We start from the raw sequence: 20869 nt of genomic DNA, 5'->3' as shown, positions 1-20869 counted from the left end.
CAAGCATTTTGTTCATCTCAATTTCGTGTATCAATTGATACACATTTCATTTCATTTTTTTTTAAATAATGTAGTTATCCACAGTGCGTACTGCCATATTACTAGTGCAATATTTGTGTGTATTTCTCTTTATTCTCCCTCTCTCTCTCTCCCTGCCTCTGTGTATTTGTAGGTATGTGTGTGAGTCTGTATATATATATATATATATATATATATATATATATATATATATATATATATATATATATATATATATATATAACTCCACTGAGTCACATAGGAAATTACTCATTAACTCAAGGTTGTTTTCCAGAATTGTGGAAGCGAGCGAAGGTGGTTCCACTGCCCAAGAAGACAGTTGTACAATCGCTTGATGAACTTCGTCCCATCAGTATACTTCCAATTATCTCCAAAGTACTAGAAAAGGTAGCATTTCAGCGATTAACATCTTATATCAATAAAAATGAAATATTGCGTGTTACTCAATCCGGCTTCCGTAAAGAACATAGCACAACTACAGCCCTTTTAGAAATTACAGATTCAATTTTGAATTCAATAGAAAATTCAATGGTAACAGTTTTGGTCTTGTTGGATCTTTCGAAGGCTGTCGATCTGGTAAATCATGAACTCCTTCTGGTCAAAATGAAATATTACAATTTCTCGGAATCAGTTATTAAATGGTTCCGCAGCTAGCTCTCTTGTAGACAGCAACAAGTAATACTAAGAGGAGAAAAAACTCAGATATCTACTCCATCCCTGATAAAGGCTGGAGTTCCGCAAGGTTCAATATTAGGTCCCCTATTATTTTCACTCTTTTCAGCAGATCTTTCTACAGTCATAAAACATTCATCAGTTCACTTGTATGCGGATGATGCACAGATCTTCATCAGTAGTACGCCTGAAAATATTATGAACACAATAGAGTTACTTAATACGGATCTTTTAGCTGTTAGCAACTGGTGCGTTAAGAATGGTCTTTTACTTAATCCATTAAAATGTGTTTTCACTGTATTGGGAACATCACATCAGTTGAGCAAAGTCAACCCTGATAACCTAAAAGTAACTGTAGTGAATTCCAATATTTCATTTTCTCCCTTTGTAAAAGATCTAGGCGTAATAATAGACCAAGGGCTTAGCTGGAATAAACACATTTCTGAACAGTGTATTAAAGCTAAGCGCATCTTACGACAGCTTTATAAATTAAAAGGCTATTTGTCGCAAGAAACAAGACTGTATCTTGTTAACACTCTCATTTTGCCTCTGTTCGACTACTGCGATTCAATACATGGTAGCTCACTCTCCACTCAAAATACTAGGGCAATTCAGAAAATACAGAATTACTCTATACGCTTCTCACGCAATTACAGGAAGTCTTAGCATATTCTGCCGGTACTTAATGAAAACAATATCCTAACCATGTCCCGAAGACGATATCTCCGACACTGTTGTTTACTATACAAAATAAATTCACATAAAACACCACCTTACTTGCATCATAAATTAACATGGAGATCAGAAATTCACCGTTACAATACCCGAGGAAGTAATAAACTGAATATGCCCCGGCATTCTTTAAAAATAACAGAGAAGGCATTTTCAATTTTGACAGTAAGAATCTGGAACTCCCTACCAAAGTCAATCACTGACAAACCATATAAGTCATTTAAATCATCACTTCAAAATTTAGAGATCAGAGACAAAGCATTGGCACACATGAAAGGTTTACTACAGTATAAAATTGGATTAGCAGTATGGGTATAGTTTTTTTTTTTTTTTTATTTCACTTACATTTACATTTACTGATTCTTTCTTTTCTTTGTAATGATGACAAAGGTTAGGTGGCAGAGCAGCCTCCGGCTGAACCTCGCCCGCTGAAATAAAGAGAAATTCAATTCAATTCAATTCTATCTATCTATCTATTTATCTATCTATCTATGTATATATATATATATATATATATATATATATATATATATATATATATATATATATACAGGGGCGGATCCAGGATATGATCAAGGGAGGGGCTAAACCATATTTTGCCGTTTTATCCTGTGTACAGCAGGATTAAAGCCCATTTTATCCAGTGTATACCTGAGCGTCAAGGGGGGGGCTATAGCCCCTATAGCCCTCCCCTTGGATCCGCTACTGTATATATATATATATATATATATATATATATATATATATATATATATATATATGTGTGTGTGTGTGTGTGTGTGTGTGGAATCCGAATACATGTGCACCTGACGGGAATGGAACTTGGGTCTCCCATGTCAAAGGCGCGTACGCTTATCGGCTGCCAAGGGGCAAATTCAGAAAGGGAGATATAATACCATATACAGCATTCAAGAACTGGGTAATTAAGCATATGCATTTATACTTGTAAATGGCAATGAATATTCTTCTGATACGAGGCCCTTTTGATTTCTTATAATAATAATAATAATAAAAAGTCGGATTCTTTACAGAAGCAAAATTAGTCATAAATGACTCGAAAACTTATTTAAGGAGCTGTAGGCTATATTTTGGAGTAGGTGACATTATAAAACTTCTTAAAGAAAAGTAGGACAGAAATGATATGATCCGGAAATTTTCTCTTGACAACAACCCTTGTATTCGTGTTAATATTTTATATATGGAAAGAAAAAACCCAAGCCTTAAAAAACAACGCTGAACAAAAGAAAGAAAGAAAAGAATATAGTCCGTTACATTATCTCTGTCCTCTTTCCTTTGTTCTTTCTTCTTTTTCTACATTTTATATATATTCCACGCATTATAAAAACAAAAGAAAAGCATCGACCGATACAAGTGAGTAACCAACCAACCCCGTTGTCTGTCTGGAGTGGAATCAGACAAGAAAAGGGAAGGTGGAAGAGGGTGCAGTGACCCACAAGAGGTAGAAGAAGTAGGTCAAGAAAGGGTGGAAAAATGAGCACAACACAAGAAGTAGAGAGACATCGTGGAGGAGAATAGGCACAATGTCAGATAAAATAAAGAAGCTTTGGTTTAGTGCATTAACAAAGGCGAGAAATCCTAGATAGAAACCGTTTGATTAGGAATAAGTTGTAAAACTTCATGTCTTCTTTGGATGGTCTGGCTTGGGATGATTCTGGTCTGGATTGAATCAAGGAAGCATTTCATCAAGAACCCAATCTCTTTGTTTGGTAGTTTGATTTATGTTATTTTGATTTCCCGGCAGGTGTGAGAACAAACAATCTGAATTCATGGTTTTAGCCGGGATTCGGAAAATGGGATGAGGATTGATCCTTGGGTAACTTTTAAAAAGAATAACTTTTGACTTCAGGAAGCATTAGCAGTACTTATATACACAACCTAAACTTTCAATAGTTCTACCACAGAGAAAATAACATTTTATTTTATCTGTGGTTCTACTTTCTCTACGCCACAGGCTTCTGCAGTTATACACCGGAATGTCATAAAGACCCGTCGATTTATTTAATTCTAATCTGAAGCTGAATATAACTGCACTACGACAGCATTTTAGTGAATAAATTTTAGTTCACTGTTGTTAACTTTTCTTGTGATTGCTTTTATTATTATTATTATTTTTATTATTATTATTATTATTATTATTATTATTATTATTATTATTATATTTTGTTATTACCCCATAGATTTGTTTGATATTCCAATGTAAACTGGTGTTCAGCTGGATCGGTTTCCGATCTGGAATTATGTTAGTAAATTATATATATATATATATATATATATATATATATATATATATATATATATATATATATATATATATATATATATATATATATATATATATATATATATATATATATAAGTATAACGTATATACGCATCAGGGTGAAATGAAAAACCTGGAATTTTAAATTTTATTTCTAATAGTGCGAAAAAGATGCCTTCTGATGTAAAATAAAACAACAATAAAATTATAGGGTAATCTAAGTATGCTTTGAGGTGTATCAAGTACGATAAAATTGCACAAATATGACGTTTCTTATTCCATTTCAGCCTCATTCACTCTTCTTTAATTCGCACTATAAAGACATTCTTTGTACTTGTTATTTCTTTTTATTGAAGGAATCTTTTTTGGGGGAAGAGGAGGAGGAATAAGGAATCTTCGACTACGGTAATTTTTCGTGTAAAGAAACATAATTTTTGCTTATTTTTGGCTTATGATCTACTTTTTTTTTTAAAAACCTCGTCATAAATTTAAATCCCTTCATCTACCCCACCCCAGAAGTTTCTTTCATCAATAAAGAGACATAACGAATACAATAAAGGTCTCTTTTTTATATAGTGTAAATAAAAGAGCGGAAGAAACTGAAATAGTATACGAAATGTTAAATGTATGAAACATCATCGTACTTGCGGCTCCTCAAAACATGCTCCGATTACCCTAAATATTTTATTTTTGTCTTTTGCGCATAAAAGGCAATCTTTCCACAGTATTAGAATTAAAATTTAAAAATTCGATTTTTTTTCGTTCCATCTTATGTACACTCATGTCCAAAATTATTGTCGCATGTCTATGAATATGTTGTAGGAATATAATTTAATAACAAATTCGCTTGGTATTTCTTACAATGTTAGTATGTGTATAATCGGCAAAGACATGTATGTGGCAAATTTCATGTCAAAAGAGCAGTAAATAAGAACAATAAAAAGAAAATAAAACTTTCTTGTCCATTTAGCAACATTTTGTTTAACTCATTCTTTTCCTATGAAATTTACCACAAATATACATTTCCCAATTATACATATAGTATCAGTATTAAAAGTACCCTGCAAAATCATTATCAAATTATATTCTTACAAGAAGACAGTTATAGATATGCGACAATCATTTTGGACATGACTGTACATATACGTTACTTCTAGAGATGTTGTGCCTTCCGGACGGACATAGGAAAGAACAAGTAAATAAATAAAAGAAATTAAAAACAAAAAATCTTCTTAAAAAGTGGTAAATCGTTTGTCTCCAGTGTGAGAACTGAAAGTCTCTGCTTTGATCTGCTTTATGTGAGTCTTTTGGTAGACATCGCATCCGTGGCTGTCCTCGGAGTTGTCGCGTTTTATCTGTTCTCATTCCTCCATTTGAAGGGGCAGGGGAATCAAAAGATCCATTATATTTCAGGCAAAAATTTTCTTGTAGGCCTTATATCTGAAGAACTACATAAAGTGAAGCCAAACCCAAACTATAATAATAATAATAATAGCTCTCCTCTTTGGAGTAATCATGTGGTTGGGATTCCACGTTAATCACTAGGTCCTGTCTCATATAGCCTCTCTGCTGAAAGGGATGTTAAACTCAAAATCAACTCAACTCTTTGGAGTAATGAGTAATTTGTAGCTGGGACCAGTTCCTCTTTAGTAACGCCTATGCCCTTTCTGCTGGTCTAATCGCTAGAGCGCGCGCCTTTGATGGACGTGGTCCCCGGACAATTTTCGGTGGGAGAGTGTTGCACGCATTACAATGGTTTAGATTCTACCTTATCCTGTCGGTCCATGTCTCATGTAGCCTCGATGCTGCAAAGGAACACTTCTATCAAATAAACAAATAGTAATAATAATAATAGAAAAAGAAAAAAATGAGGGAAAGAGAAAATGAAATGAAATCTGTTTTACGTCCCATGTTTATGTTTGTTAGCTAAAGGAGACGGTGATTATGAGAAATGAATGAAATGAAGAAAGTGGAAGGAAACGGAAGAACCCCGAAAAACCCATTGACACGGTGTTTGTCCACCACAAAGTTCACTTTGCGTGAGCGGGGATCAAATCAGGGACTGCATGCTCTACCACTGGGTCACTGCGACCTCTTATAAGAGAAAGAGTATAGATGATGTGTAAGATCAAATTTTCATGCTACATCAATCATTTCCTTTTAAACAAGTTCTGTAAGTTTTATTGAGAAAGTGAGCAAATATATGTTGTTAGGATGTTTAACAGGACCCATTGGACCCCCGTGGGTGCGCCACTGTGTACTAGTTATAAAGAACGCCGAAATAGGCTACTAGCAACAAAGGAGCCTCAGTCTGTAATAGCCTTCGCAACGTAACGCAAATAATGAAACAAGTAATTATAACTATACCGATTATCGCAAAATACTGTAAAACACAAAATTTGCATTGCGTTCACACAAACCGCTACGGAACGAGGCTCAAGATGCCCGAGACAATTCCCAAAGACTCTCAAAATGCGCCGTCACTCTCGTATAACTTCCCTTTACCTTCGCTCTCGCCCAAGAAACCGATTACTCTAGAGGCAACTGGTGTTATATGCCAGCCCGTTCGTACCCTGTGCGCGGAGGTGGAGGGAAAGGGAATGCACTCATAACTACACGATTTTTCTTACAATTTAGTAACTAGAGGAGATTTCCTGCTGCGTTGCCTGATCTCTTGAAGCGAGACAGTGTGCGTGAAAAAAGTTAGTGGATTTTTTAAAAATAAATACATTTCGCAGAAACTTTTAACATTGAAAGAAGATACTAAAGTATGAAATTATCAATATAAATTAGTTTATATTATATTAACTTTATGTTGTAATATTCTAGGGCTACCGCCGGGCGCCAGGCCAGTAGGAGCAGTAGTCCACAAAATACGCCATTGAGAGAACTTCCCGAATCTTGTGAGGGAGAGGCGGAAGTGAATACATTCAGACGTGGATTGTGGGCTAAGAAAGGCATTCTTAAAGCTAATTCTCAAAGAAAATAAAATTACGAATTAATAAAACCTGCAACAAGGAGTCATATAAATAAATGAAGGAAGAAAAGCTATTAAAAATGCTAATTCGCTCGTTTAAATAACATGTAACATAAATAAATAAATAAATGCTGTTGAAACAATAATTCCATTAATTTCTCCAAAGAAATGTTTTATATGCCCATTCATTCACCTTTTCTTCGTATGAACTGTATAGCTGATAAATACTTTTAATGGCCTATTGTTTACATTTATTTCCAACATAATGTTATGTCATAGGCATTGTTATATTTCTCATTGTGTTTGCATTTTTAACTTTCAATATGCTCATAAATACTGAGTTGCATAACGTAATATATCGAGATTATGGTCATTATTTAAAAATAAATCATTTTCTTTTCTTCTTTTATAAGTGTTTTGCGTTGCGTCCTTATTTGGAGTGTTCATAAGTGCATGGAGCAGTGTTGGTTTCAGGAGACGAGGGAATTTCCCTGGGAACTGCGAATTATTCTACTCCTGGGGCAAATCTCCAATCGTGTTTAATAAATGTTACCAGTATTTTTCCAGTATTACTATCAAGATGAACTCCTGTGAAATGAAATCTTCCTCTGGGGGCAAATCGTTTGAAATCATCACTGGCATAGGGTGAACCGAAAGTACTATTATTTTCTCTCTAAGCATGTTATGAATATATGTTTTGATGGAATTGAAGTGAGTAAAGTATACCTAGGTAGACGTTATCTGAAGAGTCAAAAAACAACATTTTATTTAAAGTGTCTGTGCGTACGTGTACGCTATCATTTTTTATAACAGAGAATTACTCGCCTCCAGATACAATCTCCTATCGCAATATCCTTTGTTTGGGTGAGGTGGGTTTGTTAAGCCGTGCAACACAATTTCTTGGATGATTGGATTCCTTGGTTTTCCTGTGTATAATCAGGCCCGTATTTACATATTGAGCGCCCCCTGTGCTCTAAATAATTTGCCGCCCTCCTCACAAAATTTGCCGCCTCCTCCCGAAAACAACCAATATTAGAATTGAATTTATAGGCTTTGGGGTCGCTGAGATAAATAGTAACAGTTTTAATCCAATTCAACTTCAAGGTCACACTCCACACCTCAGGGAGGGGCCGAGATTTTAAAAGTAATCGAAAACGACAGGTTGAATTCATAGTTTTCGAAGTCGGTGAGTTTAACTTATCAGTTTTCATTATGTTCAAGTTCATCCACGCAACTTGGGTTGGGGGTGGGAGAGGATGACTTTTTTTAAAATAATCAGATAAGCTAGCTAATTAGTAACTACTACTACTAGAGCGAATTAAACATTAACATATTTTCTCGTGCTTGCGCGGGACTGTAGGTTGCTAGTTTTAAATATTACTTTATTGTGAACCTTGAAAAGAGTTTCAAAATGTTGCCGCCCCCTAAATTCTGCCGCCCTGTGCTCGAGCACAGAATAGCACTTACCTAAATACGGGCCTGTGTATAATTGATCATGTGCTCCGGTGCTCTTTACAGTCGTTTCCTCCACGTATGCAGTGACTCATCAGCCATGTATCCCACTATCTGTAGAAATAATAAAATTCATTTACTCTTAATTATTAACAATGGGGTCCAGCAGACACACAGTATATATATATTCTAGATGGTTCTGTATGAGAAAAATTGGTGACTGTTATCTGGCTACATATACTTTCTTACATATTACTTCTTTCATTTATTGGAAGTTCCATTGCTGACACACACATAGTGCTTTGTTTTGGCAATTGTTTATTGGTCCGGGTGCTTCCAGATCATCACGTTAATGCATTTGTTATAAAATTAAGTTGCAAATGTGGGAGCTTAAACATTCCCCAACCACCCCTTTTCTACTGCATATTATCTATTACTCTGGAATCACCGAATTTAATTTCTTTGTTGCTAATTATGAAAGAGCTGTTGAACTTGCTCTAAAACTTCTAAGAAGTTCTTTCACCTCCTCTGAAATTTAAAAATAAAAAAAGAAATAAAGAAGACTTTGGGTCTCCTCTAAATATTAAAAGCATGCTCGCCCCAGACTGTGGTTTTGCCCCACCAGGTATAAATTGGGTGAAACTTATCAGCTTTTTCCTTACTGTTTTGAAAATGTTAGAAAACTCTCAAGAAAACTATCAGTTAACAAACTAACAAGAAAACAACGAGTTAGATGCAGTCAAGAAATTATCGCATATTTCTAAATCCAAGACGAGTTGCTTTACTGCTATTTCGTGCCCAGAAATATGTAGTTGTCTTGTTTCCGTGATTTTTTTTTTTTTTAACGCAATCCTCTTCCTCACCTACCTACCATTAGCCTTATACGTTCGCAGATTCAGTGGACCTTTCCAAGGAGGAAGACTAAGAGAGGTCCACTGAATTTTTTGTGTAAATTAAGGGAGGTTTGATTTGATTTTTTGTATAGCTTTAGTAAGTTTTGAAAATATATCTATACGTGCTGAAGATGTATGTTTAGAGTCCTTCGTTAGAAATATGGAGGGTTGTCTTGAATTTGGAGTAGTCTTCGATTCAGAAATATTCGGTATTATAATTTATTTTTGTAATTTTCTAACAAGTATAAAATTCTACTTAATATTGTATAAACTGCTTAATGATTTTGAGATGGTTTCCATTCTTGCTAAGCACGTGATGTCATAATTAATTTGAAGACACATGCTTTCACAATATGAACCAAGAAAACTGTTTCATTAAGTATTATTTTGTAAAAACCAAGTTCTACAACAGTATTAATATTTAATGAGAAGAAATATACCAAAATAAGACATACAGGGTGTTTTATTTATTATGCGCGTTTGTAGACTCTCTCCCCGATTCAGCATCATTGAACCACGTGAACTTTATTTATATCAGTTCATATTTTCAGAATTGTACGTAGTTTCTTGTAATTATATTCGAAAAAATAATATATATTTTGATAACCGCAATATTTTAATAAATTGGTAAAAATGGAGGATGGACTTACGAACACTCTTTAAAAATTTTAGCTGAAAAACTCCTATGAAGCACTGGATGTACGAAATCCAAATACTGAATCAGGAAATTGTCTACGAGTATGTTCGTTAGACACATTTTAACAATACGACTAAGAACTAACAGAATGTGGTATCAGTAGCGACAAAACAATAGTGATCTTATTTTGTGGGATGTATGTAACGGTAGTCCACGAAAAACCGGCCAGCCTGCATGTTTGCAGTGAAACTTCTTATTGTTGTCGGCACAGTTGACACCAGTAATTCTTGCTATTGATTATGTGTTGCAGCAATTAGGTAGGAACAGTCCTCATTGTTGTTACACCCCACGACAGTATAAAGACGTGAAAGTTTAGTGCAGACGAGTGTGTGACGGCTGTTTATAAGATATATTCCCTTCGGCAGATAATACCACTAATTGAGGCGTTTGTGTTCACCTGTTCCTTTAAAGGAGACGCAGGATAATTTTCTAGACAAGTTTCCTAATGTAGGTGTTCCTGCAAAGAGCAATATTGAAGGTTTGGTGGAAAAATGGCGAACAACATGGTCAGTTGATAACGCCGAAAATAATTTAACCCCGTGTCCGTACATCTGCTGTGCTAAAATGATATCGAAGTATGGATGTCAAGAAGCCCTCTAAAGTCAACAAGTAAGTTATCGCAAGAAGTGGGTATTCTGCGCAATACGTGTCAATATGTTTTACACAGTCTACAAATGAAGCCGTACAAAATAACATGCGTCCAAGACCTCAAAGAGGGGAAAGAAGATTAAACGTGTCGATTACTATACGTGATTTCTTCAAAAAAATTGTTAGTAGTCTGATGAATCTTATGCTGTTTTTCATCAGTGATGAAGCATGGTTTTCTTTGTCAGGGCATGTAAACTCGTAGAACACCAGATATTGGTCCGCGGAGAATCGTCATATAATTTATCAACAGCCTCCCTATAACCAGAAAACCTGAGTCTGGTGTGTTGTGTCTGCCGGTAGGATTGGAAGTCCATTATGTTTTAAGTCAATAATAAACACTGAGGTGTATATTGGAATTTTTGAAGAATTTTATGAACAGTTGACACCCTTGAAAGCCATTATGCCTTCTTTCAACAGGATGAGACAACCTGTCGTACTTGCCGTGAATCACTCACTAATTCACGAGAAATTCAAGGGGAAGGGCAGTCAGTAAAGGACTGTTGACGCCGTGATCACCAGATCTGTCTACTTGTGATTTTTATCTTTGAGGCAGTTTGAAGCCTAAAGTGTACTCAAATAGATTTAGAGTATTAGAAGCCTTGAAGGACAATATCTGTAGTGAAATTCGAAAAGCTAACATAGCAAAGTTGCATAGAGTGTAGAGCAACATGTTAAAGCGTGCACAAAAGTACAGTGACGCACGAGGAGACCAATTTCAGCACATTCTGTAATTTTGATGAATAAACATCTTTTCATTAATGACATGCGTGTGTATTTTTTCTATACCATCAGATAATATTTATTTGTTTCTACAATACAACGCATTCAACCACGTTTCTGGTGGACCATCCTGTAGAATGAGAGAATATAACCTGCGGTGGTGTTAGATCTTTCCACATACATACAAATAACTTCTTGGAAGAAAAAAAATAAAAAAATTTAAAAAAATAAAAGAAAAGAAAGAAAGAAAGAAAAAAGAAATCTAGAAGGCGGAAACACTAGCAGTTTCTTGCTTTACACGTTTGCTTCATTAGTTAAATATACATATTATCTAACATATAATGTTTGTGTGTGTGTATGTTTGCTCATTAATATACTTTTTAAAAAGGAGTGCAATTCTAGGAATTAATTTGTATTTTTTTACATAGAAGAGAATAGAAAGAAGTAATTTTTCGTATACTCTTTCCTTTTTCTGTCCAATATTTTATTTTTTTAAAATTTGTTTCTTAGAACTCCATAATATTCTTTTATATGTATATATATTTTATTCTAATTAAAGTTATACTCATAGGTGTAATTAAATGAAATGTTTTAAATCACATACGCACTATCTAATTTCATAGAATTGCCATTAAGTACAATTAACATTACTGTGTATTTTAGATCAAAATCGAGATTATCCATTATGCTCCTTCTATCCCCAAATTTATTGAGAAAGTTATAGAGGTGATTCAATGAGTATAAATTAAAATTCTCAGTGTTTTGTAGAAAAGCCCACGACCAAGTTCGTCATTAAATAATATGACCCTTGATAAACGCGTGTTTGGCTTTTCTAACCTTGATTATTATGAGTTAGATTTTCTGATATTTGTTCGTATCCACCAGGAACCTTATAATACAAAACAGTTTTGCACAAACTCTTTTCGTGCGAATAACTTTCGAATCATGACTTTCTAATGCAATCGTTTTTTTATTCCACGTCTTTCTGACGTGAAACTTCTGCCCAGGCTCTCACTAAATCTTTCCTGTACCCAGAGCCGTAGCTAGAGATTTCGGCGCCCGGGGCGAAGTAGAATTCAGCGCCCCTACACTCACTCTACCAATCATTATATTATATATATAAGAAAAGCAGCTTTTGTTGTTACGCTACGCTGAATTTTTATTAATCTTCTTGGAAAGACCATTACAACAACCAAAAACGATCATTATGTATCCTTTTCCAAATAAGAGCTGTTTTCGAGAGTCTTATTTTGGACTTTTTGTTAAGCTTGACAAAACTACCTTTGGTTGTATACAAATTCACTAGGAGAACAGTTATGGAAAGTTACTACTATTTACAACGTTTCATACTATTGATAAGAAATGAAATTTCAATACATTAAAAACTATGTGCTTTTAAATTGTTCCAAATGGGTGACAGTATTAATTTCCAGTAATAATTGTAAACTTTTTAATTTTATTCTGTATGTGACCACATCAATAGTATGTTAATTTCGATCTCTTAACGGTAAAAAATATTTTGTGAAATGTAATGTAAATTCAGGAGCCTTCTTTGTGAATTTCTAAATATTGATCGATAGAAGTGAAGAATATGTTCAAGGTTTGTACTTCAAATCCAAAATATGTCTGAAATTATAGTAATTACTTAATTTCTTAATGAATGAAAGTTCCGAATTTAAGGTACTTATTATTAATTAACATATTAAAATACACTAACACGTACATATATGAAGAATGTGTGTACTTATGTTTTGTATGTATGTAGATAGATAAAAACACACACGCATACACAAAATAATATGGTGCCGATATAAAAAGTTGATGAAAAATGACCTCAATAAATTCCTCCAAATTGGAAGCATTTGATATGTCAATGGAATTTTAAAATAAATCATTGGTAGTGATTAGTGTCTGAAAAAAAGTCGAACTTCGTTGGGCTAAGTTCTGATCCCTTAAGCCCTTATTCTACAACTGCTTGAAGTTCGAAAATGTTATTGTTTCCCTCGTTTACTTTTATTTTTAATATTCCCGCGCAAACAGCAGCTTGAATGTGTCTCTTCATTCTTCTCACTTTCATACCTTCATTCTCACCGTCGCACAGTGGGGCCAATCCAGGCAATTCTTAGCAAAAACTCGAAAAATGAAATAAAAGATTGAGTCGATATAATTTGTTATAATGAAACCTTAATAGTGTACACATAAAATAGTGTGCAGGGAAAGAAGTGATAGCAGTTTACACTTAACTCATGGAACGTGTAATTTTGGTTATCCACTGAAGCCGGAGAGGCGCTGCTTAGTGACAGAAGATAGGAAATTGACTTTGCATGCGACTATTCCGTGTAGATATTCAGTGGCTGGTAAACATGGTGACACGACCCACATGTATGTATCGTTTTGTATATTTAGAATGTTGATGTGATGTGTAGTCAATAATCATATTTGGAATGATGTTAATATCATTATCATATCCCTATGGTAATCCCCTACTTAATATCATATTTGGAAAATGCTGTGGTACTGAAAGCATATAAACTGTACTCAAACGATAGAATGGCATTTTAGTAGAAAATATGGCATAATAATGTTATGTCTGTGATTTTTTAATATATCGTAGCGGAAACATTGTTCTTACTGTATGCAAAGAGAAAACCTGCACATATTTGCACTTTTGGGAAATATAGCGCATGAAAATGTTTGAGGAAAACCGCATTTTGGATGCAATGCTGCTTTTGAATTGAGCTGGGATGAATGTGAGAGCAAGTGTTAGGTTATAAGACGTGTGATCCCCATGCACGTAGTGATAAAGTTGAATATAGATCGATTCTGGGAATTTTGCCGGCAACCTACTTGTTGCTTCGCCCCTTAGGACCCATCTTGTTTCCAATATCTAGTCATATTTCTCTGGCATTCGCCAACAGAACTAAACTCTAGTCAAACATATGTGATTAATGGTGGCGATATTTTGAAACGTCAATGTTTGCTAAACAATCTATGGACCATAAGGTAGAACCATATTTAAAATGGTGTTGATCAATTCAGTATTGTGTTTTTTTGTGATGCGATGCTTGCACAGAAGTGACATTGAAATCAACTGTAATGAGCCTCCGCTCGCTCCAACTCAGTGTTCCAATCAAGCCATGAAATCAGCTCACGTAATGCACGATGCAATATATAAAACAAGCTGAACAGGTTACTGATGCTTATAAATCATAATATGTTTAATATATCCGATAATATATTCGTATCGAGAACTTGCGATGAGATAATTTTTATGTATTGAAGCGTCCTTGCATCTTCATTGTCATAACGAATCCTCCACAACTTTGAAATAATTTTGAGAAGCAAGAACTTTTTTTCAATTTTATTACTCTTCAGTTGTAAAAAGAATAAGTACACTTTTTCCTTTCATGCGTAAGAATGTAAGCCAATCGTAAATTGCCAAATCAAAGCATATTGCCCACGCGTTTGTTTATGCCAATCATATAATCTGTTATGCTATTTAGGCGCAAATATAAGGAATATTTCCTCTTATGATGTAAAACTCTATGTTTTTAATAAAATAATGTCGAAATAACATTATTGTAGCCACTGCACACACCAAACTAATTGGTTTTCTTTCAATTTTCTGCTTCATATTGCGAATTCTTATTTTTGCCAAGAATTCAGTGCTTTTGCGCTAGTGTGCGTCGTGATTAATCGGATTGGATAGAAAAAAATGAAATGAAATCTTTGATTTTTACGTCCTACGGTTATGCCGGTTAGGCACAAGGAGACGGTGATGATGAGTAACGAATAAAATGGTGGAATGAAGAAAGTGGGAGGAAACGGGAGACCCCAAGAAAACACACGCAGTGCGGCCCCCAGGGGTAGAAAAACGTTTTGAACTAAGCAAACTCATCACTGTCAAAACGCCGAACACGACTTTGCTCGTTTCTGATTTTGAAAATGCTCCTGCGTACACTATAAGTCATTACTCGGCACCTTGTATATCACATGTCATTAAGAAATCATCTATAACTCTTTAAGTAATAAGTAAAAACTTATTGAGACTTATTTAAACTTTCGGATTGCGAGCGAAGCGAGCAAGAAAATTTTTAAGGAATCTACGTATTTCATTGATAACCGACAGCAATATTGATCTAATAGGGCGCCAATACTTTCTGGGGGCGACTCGTCTTTTATTCATGTCCAACACAACTTTTTCTTTCTCCTTGCTCATTCGGCGCCCCCTTGCTATCAGCGCCCGGGGCGGGCGCCCCGCTGGCCCCCCCTTAGCTACGGCTCTGCCTGTACCTACCAATCATGCCAAATAATGATCGGACGAAGGTATTATGTAATCCGTAAAAAGTTTTGTAATAACTGCGGATCTACTTTTTGACCAGGTTTCTTTGAGACATTTTTTTAAAAAAATATATTTGTGATGTTATAACGTGAGACTACAGTTTTGCCTCAATATTTTGAGATAAGAGGATTCTTTTGATTCTGACTCTTCTGATATGTGACCGTTTTGACTCATGTCTTCTTTACGCAAGGTTTTATTGACCTGTGTTCATCAGATGAAAGGTCCCGTTGCTCTTGATGCAAATTTGTGTCTTTCTGGCGTTTTGGAAATTTTGACACATTGTTTTAACGTGAACATATTTGCTTGTGATATTTCTGACCCAAATTCTTCTAATGTTAAGCCACTTTAATCTACAACATGTGCTATTTCTCTCCTTTCCGATCGGGACCAAAATCTACAAGTAATGTATTGCAACTATTGTAGTTCATTCAATAAAAAGTATGATTTCAGTAGTACACCTTTTTAAATTGGAATTAACTCAGGAGTTCCCACCTACCTATGATGCACCTCTACATATTTTGGTTCTGACCTAAAATTCTCATCCAACCCTTTGCGTACAACAATTAAAAGTGTTGTCATGTTTTACTTGAACATTTTTTCCTTTTCTGTTTTTGTTCATAAATTTGCGTGCTAATTAGTTCACGTGTTTTCAACTATCTTTTCTCAACCCGATAAAATTTCAGTTACACAATTTTCGTCATGAAACTCTGTTCCTCAGTGGGTAATGAGTACTCTTGAAGGCTTGATTGGTTAATCAAACACGACGCACTGGATACGCTCTTTTCAATAGTTTGCTGCTATCTGTAGTACTTTCGGTAATTTTGGTGTTCGCAAGAAGTGGCTGCATTATTTCGACAGTGCTCACAGATTCCGGGATTTTTTCTGTTTAGAAGATTTTTTTTTTTTTTTTTAAATAGCCTTGTACAACGCTGGCATTGAGAGGTTACTTCTCGGTTTAACGCACAGTGGACACAGAAATGCAACAGACTAGCGACTGATTCCGTGAAAGGAATCATTGTGAGAAAATTTAATCCGAAGGAAAATGATGTCTCAACAAATTTACAACTCTGTTGCTCAACGTCCAGATATTCCAGTGAAAATTCAGGTTGGAGAGACAAAGAAGTACGCTTGGAAGCTAAATAACTGTGGAAACATATGAATGATTAGTTGATAAAAGAAAAAAATATATAAACTGAGACTTGCAGTGACATAGTAGCTTACCTCATGTGTAACGCAATGTTTGTTAAGGTTTTCCGGTCATTTGTTTAAATTGAAAGATGATCCTCCATTACCACTTACAGATTTCAATACCTTTTCTTAGTATTCTTTTTGCTTTGCAGTTGAAATTTTAAATAAAAATCACAAGGAACTTAAGACTCTTGAGCTAAATTTGGCACGGAGATAGACCTTGATGTGTTTAGTATGGAAGAGAAATATTTCTTTTTCCAGATCTTTGGTTCCAAAGTTATGGAACATGAAAGTTTGAGTTTGTATGTAAGAGTACGCGATGGTTAGAACTTATCCCATCTTAACCAAATTTGTCACAGATATAGCATGGACAAATACTGCATTTGGTATGCAGACCTTTTAATTTCCGAGTTACTGGTCGTCAAAGTTGGGGTTCGAATTTAGTCATATTTTCCCCTTCCCCCAAATTTCAGTAATTGCTATTTAGAACAAGAATTAAGACTTGTTAGAGTTAGACATTAATTTAAAATCAACTTGAACCTGGTAAATGTTAAGTAAATACAGTTTGTATCTATAAGAAAAAAATTGCTAAAATCACTGAAGAAACTTTTTTTTGGGGGGGGGAGAGAAATCGGGAAACTTATCGTGGTTCTTTTCTGCGGATGGTAGCCTTAACTAGACTGCTGTGCAAATTTTAAACTTTTAATACTGTTTCTTATTTTCCCATTATTTTAAAATTTATGGGTAATTCAATAAACCTACTCTCACCTCATCTTAAGCAAAGCTTTATGCATAACGGAAACAAAATATTCATCATAAACTGCTTTATATATAATTATCATATAATATCTTGCTACGGCTACATAAAAATTATTTGCTATGATAGCAGAGCGTGAAAAAAAAAAGCCATGTTCTATGGATGCTATTTTACTCAAATGAATTAAATTGGTTTGAAAACGTGATTAAATCGTTCAATGTCAAGGGAAGTTTCCAGTTCGTTTCCCAAGCATTATGCAAGAAGCGTGACACCTCTTGTAATGTCTGTATTGTTTCGAGAGGAATCGATGACAGATGCTATGCAGTTGGAACTTTGCCCGACACTTGTTGCTATTTTTCACCAGCGACAAACATCATCCAACATGTGAGATCACGGCAGCGTTTGCCTCACGTGTCGTGGTGCATGGAACTGTGTTGTTTTAATATCTTTGAATCACCATGTCATAGCTTTTTTAGATAAATGTCTGCTCTTGAGTTTGCTAAGTAATGATGACATGATTAACGATATTGAACTATAGTATATATTTATCTTTCGATCTTACGCTTGAGTTCAATGTCATACAACACGCATGCCACAAACACATATTAATCGTCATCATAATCATCATTACAGTCATCAATTGTCAATCCACTGCTGGTTGAAGTTGGTAATTATCTTCGACCTTAGTCTGCAGTGTTTCTGAATTTCGTCATATCACCTTTAATAAGGACGTTTCCTATGCCGTTTCTTGGTATCCAGTCAAGAATTGCTTCTGTCCATCGATCTTAATTTATTCTTGCATTATGTCCAACCCACAGTCACTTCAGTCCCTTCATTAGGTTCACACTGTAGTGGGTCTTGTAAGATCGTAATGTTAGTCTTTCCGTCTGTACGTTGTTCCAGACAATAATTCTTGCATGAAAACGGATTTTTGAACACTGCGTTTTGCAATAAATAGTTACAATGATTCTCCCGGTCAAATTTATTAATACAATAAATCTGTTAACATTTTCACAGGTAGCGATAACTATTGTTTCATTTAAAATCCACGACATTCCCTAACTTCTATGCAACTTGTACAACAGCAAAGCATTGTTAGTTGCCTATGATAAAATAGTATGTAGCATTTCTTACTGTAAAAAGTTCATTAGCCTTTAGTTTAGGATGTTCCTTTTTACTGTTTTTACCAGAGTGTACATTCACGATAATATCGCCACTTTTGTCATCTTTCTGATTATTTATTTATTTATTAATCTTTGCGACTGATTCCTAATATGTATCTCTCCTTGCGTAGTTTGCGGTGAATATCTGATTTTATTAGTGTCCATATCCGATCCAGATGCCAAAACAGGGAAAATAAATTTATTGAAAATTTTACGCCTCAAACACATTGACATATTACTTTTCAATATGAAGCTGTTTTCTCCGAATGCTCTTGAGCACAGTTTAATATATTTGCTAATCTTTTCTTACATTAAATATATTTTAAACAGTCCCGTATGCGAAGTTAAACAGAAAAGATGGACCAGTTAACAATTTCGAAAAGTACTGCTAAAATTGGTTGAATAGCTTTTTGAAAAATTGGGTACGGGTCATGACACAAAGTGTATCATAAAAATTTTAAAGTATTCGAGAGAAAAAGATAGTTGAAACTGATACTTTTTAAATTTATTTAAAATATATAAAAATGTGTCATTTATACAAGAACAATGATGAATTATTCAAGTCTGTACACCGAGTTTAAAAGGTATTAGAGTTGAGAACCATTGTGTAAATTTAAATACCAATATATATTTTGGAGGAAGAAAGGAATTTTGCGAACTGCAGAAGTTTGACAGGAAAGTCCTGTTATCTAATACAATCTTTTAGGCTGACTGTTCTTAAAAATTGTTACGTAAGTCGGTTTTCAACAGAATGACTTAATAATTTCCAAGTGACAATACATCTTTACAATTGATATTCTAAATATTTGAGAAAAATTTGTTCATTTCAAGAAAATATTCTTTTTTCATTCCTTTCCTGGCTCGGCACGTACCAATCTTGTTTCTAACTGACTATTACTATAGCTTTTAAAGTGAGTTGTTCTTTATTTCTTACTTTACTTAGGGATGCACAATATTTTGATTTTCGGTACACTAAAAGTCGAATATGGTAGCATACTATTGGTGATTACGACAAATTTTCCACAAAAAGTTGACCAAAGTATCAAAGAAACATTTTTTTCTTTTTGCTAATATTTCAAGATAAGATTCGTTGAATTTTTGAACTTTGAATGTTTGGATTGGCAGGAATGGATTTCTGCTTTGAAATCTTCAAACTGCAAAGTTAACATCAGTGACTAGCTTTAATTTCTTAGGGGAAGGAGCAAATCGGTGGATTTACTCATCAATTCGCCTAAATCCCATTTCGCCTTCAGTTTATCAGCTGTCATTCACAGATAAAAATGACGTTTGCCATTTTAGGTGAAATGCAAATTCACATTTGGCCTATTTCGCATTTTGCGGAAAGGATCTTATCAAGAAAGAAATACCCCTTTTATATAGAACATTTGACACTGTTTCCATACTTACACTTAATTTTTGCATAAAATGTGATATAAATAGAGAAGACCTTGTTGATAGAACAAAGATTTACCATTTCGAATACATATATATGTTTATTTCAAACAACTTTAACAAAAACTATTTCAAATACAGAAAAATCACAGAGTTGACGAAATCACTACAAACACATTAACAACTTGCAAAATGAACAACTAAGTCATATCTCAAACGAATATGTGTAAATATCTATAAAACACAATCCTTCTGCAATAGACATAGCCACAGTCATCCTTCGTCAAGAATACACTGTGACATTACAAACTCACGACATAATAGAAGGCTTGTTTCTCGTGTCAAGAAAGAAAAAAAAACTCTTTACAATACATTAACTTCGACGCACTGAACGCATCAGACATGTGCACATATGGTATAGGAAAACAATTCAATTTCTTCGTTTTCTAATACACTGATCCTGTCATTCAGTCTTTTCCACTTCCGTTTCTGTTGCACACCACGATTTTCAACCTCCAATAACCAATGTCTTCTCATTTCCTCTCTGTTCCGACTGCAATTGCAGAATAAATCTGAATATATTGGAATGATGTATGGGTTACATTTTGAATTCATGGCGTGTACTTCATTTGATGATCTTTCTTCATTACTATTGAAGTGATTCTAAATGAATCTGAAAAAGAATATGAAACTTCCTATCACAATCTCATTTACTCTTTCTTTTCCAGTGTAGAAACCATAGAGTTACTACTTCTAACACCATAGTGTTAAAAGTAGTAACTCTATGGTAGAAACAGAGTGAATGTACAAAATAACTTCCTTAAATATTAATTAACAAATTATTACAGTGGACCGTCGGATCACAAACATAATCCATTCCGTAACGCTGTTCGAGAACCGAAATTACTTACTTTCT

At 34.5% G+C, this 20869-nt stretch overlaps 1 protein-coding gene across 2 annotated transcripts in view; it reads right to left on the bottom strand.

Annotated features, from left to right (window-relative positions):
• Positions 1 to 20041: 20041 nt before the first annotated feature.
• LOC145660563 (uncharacterized) overlaps positions 20042 to 20869 on the bottom strand; it is a 385653-nt gene continuing 384825 nt past the window's right edge. For both annotated transcript variants that reach the window (XR_014126833.1, XM_081725785.1), the window contains one exon: positions 20042 to 20626. Coding sequence is in view for 1 of the 2 variants with exons in the window: in XM_081725785.1 (XP_081581911.1) it covers positions 20565 to 20626 (62 nt within the window). In the remaining variant the exon portion in view is untranslated. The remainder of the gene's footprint in view (positions 20627 to 20869) is intronic.

Source organism: Thermobia domestica, chromosome 9 (genome assembly GCF_964235325.1).
Source record: "Thermobia domestica chromosome 9, izTheDome1.hap1.1, whole genome shotgun sequence".
In the NCBI taxonomy this organism is placed as follows: domain Eukaryota; kingdom Metazoa; phylum Arthropoda; class Insecta; order Zygentoma; family Lepismatidae; genus Thermobia; species Thermobia domestica.
Note: the sequence above shows the minus strand (reverse complement) of the source record. Positions and strands in the feature narration are given on the sequence as shown.